Raw genomic sequence first — 5424 nt, forward strand, 5'->3', positions numbered from 1 at the left:
GTGTTTTCAAGCAATAAGAGTGTATGTTGAACATCATTGTAGATCATATCAAATTGTTGTCTTAGTTGTGGCTCCAATACATTGTGGAAGGGTTTCAGGTGGCTTTACACCAATTGAGGATCAATCCCCTTGTTGTTTAAGGGTTATTAATTATGAGTAGTTTTGTTTGTATTTAATTGATCTCTAAGAGAGTGTTGTTCTCGACCCAATAATTTTAGATGGTGGAGTTTTTTGGATCTTAAATTCTCTAGTGATTAATCTTTACACGCTATTTTCTTATTTGGGCCACATTTGTGTTATTTTTGTTTGTGTTTGTCTCGAATACTGGATGTATTTAATATATATTCTGCAGGTCTTATACTTGGATGGACTACTAGTATATTAATATATATATTTTGACTTAAAACAAAATGACGTTTATGTTTTTTTAATGCAAACATATTGTGTTGATCATGAGCTCAATAGATCTTATGTCTTTCTAAAATGTACAATTTTTTCCCGTAGGATTTCATCTAAAACAAGAATAGTGATACTTACTGTGACAAGAAAACATGGATAAAACATGAATAGTGATACTTATTATAAAAATACATTGATCAGGGGCCAATTAGTAGTTAGCATAAGATAAAAATATTGCCTTATTGTGTTATTTGATGAACCTATAAGATTTTTTGACTCATATGACCCAATATGATAGAAAATAAATTAATCCAAGCACTTACCAAAATTTTGTTGGGAGAGGCAACATGATTCATCCTAAAAAAATAAATGAGTTGGATTTTTGGAATAGTGAAAAATTGGATGTCATACTGCAGATTCAAAAATTAGTCTCAAATGATCAAAAAGATTTAAGTATTATAAGATGTCTACTGAAAGTCAAATACTCTATCTTATCCTATCTTCTGATTAAAATTTTACCATATAGTTAATGTTAAGCTAGAAAATAAATTGATAGGATTTGAAAAAAAAAATCCACAATATTCTCTTATAAAATAATTGAACAAAATAAAATTGCAATAAATAACTTAAAATGTAATAAAATCATAGAATATTGGCATCATATGGTAACTCAATGGGACAATGGACTTCCAATAAAAATAATAGCAATAATAATATATTTTCAAAAAATATAAAAAATGTAGTTGAAAATATGATTTTTGGTCTTATGAAAGAAATTACATATTTACACTACCAATTTGTTCATTACAATCAATGAACTTATGAAATGCTAGCAAACATTTTTAATGACAAAGTTGTTTAAAATTTTGTACTGAGGTTGCCACTGCTGGTCCAAGACTCTTGAACTTGCATTGAATACTGTAAATTCCATAGAACATCTTCTATTGAAGGACGCTTACTAGAAACCTTAGAGAGACAATTGATGGTAATTTGAATTGCAGTTCTCATTGATTCATATGCATAACTTCCCCTTAGGGAAGGATCAATTGCACTTCTTAGTATTGATGCTGTTTCTGATAAACTACTTTCCAACTGAAAATGGTCAAGATAGAATTAAAGATAAGATAGTTATAGTAAATATTGATTTTGGTTATCTTTTATAATTTTTATTTTTATTTTTTGGCAGCTAGTGTAAGCATTAGTAATTAATAGTGTACAGTTTTTAATGTATTTAAACAATTACTATGTAATATTAACAAAATTTATAATATTTGAGCCTTTCTATTAAATCTAACTGACCAAGAACAAAAATAGTTATAGATACCTCATCCTTGAGCTTCTCTACTTCACTGGAGGATCCAATTTGTCTACCAGTAATGACTTCAAGTAGAATAACACCCAGCTGATATATATCTTCTTTTTCAGCATTATTTGTGCTGCATATGGATTTAAATTTACAAACATATTATCTCTAGGATACATAAAACAGTGAAATATAACAGAACAGAACATAAATGTATTAATAAAGATGAGGTATACCTGCCAATTTGATTTGTGGCACTTTGTTCATTAAGTATGCTCTGAAAATTGATCAAGTCATATATATCATTGTAGGTTACAAATTTAGATGAAATCATGCAAATATTAAGTTCTTCCCTATGAATTTATTATCAAATGCATTCTTGACATTATTCACTTTATTCCAAATTCATCAAATAGTATCAATTTAATGTCATTTTAGTCCTTATAAATACGAACACATGGACAAATTTGATAAAAATTTTACGACTTCAAAGATCATTTTAGAATATCAATAATGTGAGCGATTAGATTGATATTTTCTCATAATCAAATCATGTATAATGTCCTAACCTTGGATGGCAATGGAATTCTGTAACCACTGACTTTTGCATTGAGACTATCATCCAACAAAATATTCTGAATCTTCAAATTGTTGCCAAATATGCCAGGTGCAACTCCTGTATGTAAGAACTGAACTCCTCTTGCAATTCCTATGCTTATTGCCATTCTTTGTGGCCATTTCAACATATCCCTCTTTTTCCCATCTGTTATAAATAAAGACACTTGTCATGTCATGTCACATTTTTTTACATTAAAATCTTTGCTTTTTATGAATTTAATTGATGATGTACATATGATTTTAGCTTTTTTAGTTTAAATCAGTTCTTAATTATTTATATTTTTTTAATTGTTCCTACAAATTCAAAATATCTTTATTTTAATTTCTTATATAGTTCATTATGTCATGTGACTTAATAAACTGTCGTCAAAAACTAAAAATAACAGTTTTTAAATTTATAAAGACCCAATAAAAAAAAATTTATAAAACTAAAATAAAAAATATTGTAATTGTAGACACTAAAATCATATTTAACTATTTACCTGTAAGTTGATCCCTCAATGACACATTTGAAATGTATTCAAGTACAATGAACACTGTGCTTGTTACTTGTGGAGGGTCCTGATGAGTAATGACACAATGTCCTAAAACACTCACCATATGCCTATGCCTCAAATTTTGCAATACCTCTAAGTGCTTCATAATGCTGTGAGGTAAACCCTTTTGCTTTATGTTAATACGATTAACATGCACCACTGAACCATCTCTCAACCAGCCTTTATATATCTGAGAAAATATGATAGTAAATAAATACAACTAAAACTTGTCCCTTGGGGTCCATTTCATTAAAAAGAACAAAGTTATGAAACCTTAAAGATTATAAAAATTCTTTTTACCTGTCCTTGTGACCCTTCTCCTATTAGATTTGATTGTTCAAAGTTATTTGTTGCTTCTTCAATTTCTTCTTCATTGAAAATATGATATGGTAGCTGTCCAAGTACACCTAGCCTCATTGTTCGAGGAACATGCCCTATTTCAATTTGTTAGACCAAATTAGTGGATTTCTTAAATGAAGGAATTACTATTGTCTCAACCTAAGATTTCTTAGAGTATGATTAATCATATCATAAATTAATCTACAGTAACAAAAATAAATTTGAACCTCAATTTGGACAATAAAATTCAAAAACTATTTAAATAGTTAACGCAGTTCAAACACGTGGTTAATGAAATATTATATTTGGTGTTGCAACTTTTTAACCATTTATCAAATTTCATTAACCACAAATTTAAATGTGATTAACCTTGATTTTCAAATGTTCAAATCTACGTGCAGGTAGAATAATTGAAAATCATGATTAATAATATTTAAGTTTGTGGTTAATTAAGTTCAAATGATGATTGATGAATTATCCAATTTTGATATACTCATTAATCACTTAGTCAACTGCATTAACCATTTAAATTATTTTTGAATTTTGTTGTACAAAATTGAAGTTAAAAAAACTTTCTGTCACAGTAATGGTAAATAAAAGAACATAATGCTGGCCTTACTTGCATCAATATTTGATTTTTCTGAAAGCTTATGAGCAACAGATCTTTCTGATTTGGACTTCCACAAGATGAACACAATGATTAAAGCTAAAAGACAAGCAACTCCAACAACACCTCCAATTATAACAAGCACAATTCCTAGTTTCATATTTGATTCCTTCTTCACCTTTTTACCAGGAGGCTTAACAGCTAAGGCTGCATCTTTTTTACAATATGAAGATAAATGTTGTTGTTTTGTTGTTGAAAAACAATTCCATGAATATATTACTTTAGCTTTTGATGACATAACACATGATGGTAATTTTCCAACTAGAAAATTGTGTGAGATATCAACATATGTAAGTGATGAACCACAAGCTAAATTCAATGAAAGGTTACTACTAAATTTATTTGAAGATAAATTTAGGTACTTAAGGGAAGGTAAAGAGAACATAAATTTAGGAATTTTTCCAAAAAAATTATTTGAAGAAATATCAAATACATGAAGTTTATCAAACTTTACTAATTGAGAAGGAATTTGAGATCTTATAAGATTATTTCTCAATATAATATTAACAAGATTATTTCCAATTGAAGGAAAATCAGGACCTAATTTATTTCCATCAAAGTTAATCTCTTCTAACAAAGTTAACTTTTTGAGATCTGGAATATTTCCATTGAAAAGATTATCAGCCAAAACAAGACTCTTGAGATTTTTCATAGAAGAAATTGATGATGGAATTTCACCAGAAATGAAATTTGAACTAATGTTCAAAACTTCCAAATTCCAAAACCTGTTAATCTTTCCAGGTAATGGACCCCACAAACCTAATGAAGCCAAAGACAGAACCTTCAAATTTGAAAGCTTTGTCACAACAGTGAAAAATGAATCAGTTGAAAAAGTTCCTGAGAGTGCTTGAAAGGGTTTTGAGCTATGTGAAGAGGGAGAGGTTTTGTTTCCAATGATAGTTAATTCTGTTACATGACCATTTGAACAAATGATTTTGAGTGAAGTTGATGGAGGGAGGAAGCAAAAGTTTGTCCAATTTGTCCAATCTTTAAGAACTTGTGGATATTCTAGAAGTTTTTGGATTTGAAAGAGGATTCTAGTTTCTGTTTGTGGTAATTGTGCTTTTGAAGTTGGAACAAGTAGCAGAAGAATGATTGTGGGAAATAGAGAATAGATAGAAAGGAATAATTTCTTCATATTTTTATGGTGAAATTTATATGAAGTATGATAAGGATTTTGAAGTACATGAATTCTATTTCAGTGTTTGGAATGAAGCAAATGAATTGACATATAGTACTAAATGTAGGATTAGGTGTGACTGCAAAACTGAGATTGCTAAGATGACAGAGTTTTTATATACCAAACTTTGTCCTTAAATGTAAGTATTTTATAGGAAAAACGGTTACTAAATATAAGTCTAGTAAGAAATTAGGTTTTTTTTTTTAAAAAAACATTATCTAAATATTCTCTTTTGAAAATTATTTATTAAAATATTTATTTTTTTTCTACCTTACAAATCCACGTTTGTAAAGACGACTTCCTTAAACAGTGTTTCAAAAAAAAAAATCATTTTTTTTTCTTCAAATTAACAATATATATATAATTTATAAAAATACATAAA

General features: G+C 28.3%; 1 protein-coding gene across 1 annotated transcript; it reads right to left on the bottom strand.

The window, feature by feature from the left end:
- Positions 1-1062: 1062 nt before the first annotated feature.
- On the bottom strand, positions 1063-5159 carry LOC101490224 (probable LRR receptor-like serine/threonine-protein kinase At1g14390). The gene is made up of 7 exons (XM_004511172.4): positions 3815-5159; positions 3157-3290; positions 2803-3046; positions 2272-2465; positions 1939-1979; positions 1724-1835; positions 1063-1491 (listed from the first exon to the last, which is right to left on the bottom strand). The coding sequence occupies exons 1-7, from the start codon at positions 4998-5000 to the stop codon at positions 1258-1260; spliced, it is 2145 nt and encodes a 714-aa protein (XP_004511229.1). The 5' UTR covers positions 5001-5159; the 3' UTR covers positions 1063-1257.
- Positions 5160-5424: the final 265 nt, after the last annotated feature.

Source organism: Cicer arietinum, chromosome 7, assembly GCF_000331145.2.
Source record: "Cicer arietinum cultivar CDC Frontier isolate Library 1 chromosome 7, Cicar.CDCFrontier_v2.0, whole genome shotgun sequence".
NCBI classification, from domain to species: domain Eukaryota; kingdom Viridiplantae; phylum Streptophyta; class Magnoliopsida; order Fabales; family Fabaceae; genus Cicer; species Cicer arietinum.

Coding starts and splice junctions, on each gene's coding strand:
- LOC101490224 (XM_004511172.4), bottom strand. CDS start 5,000: ATGAAGAAATTATTCCTTTCTATCTATTCTCTATTTCCCACAATCATT. Junction 1,836..1,938: donor GCCACAAATCAAATTGGCAG/GTATACCTCATC, acceptor ATCCATATGCAG/CACAAATAATGCTGAAAAAG. Junction 1,492..1,723: donor TAGAGAAGCTCAAGGATGAG/GTATCTATAACT, acceptor GACCATTTTCAG/TTGGAAAGTAGTTTATCAGA.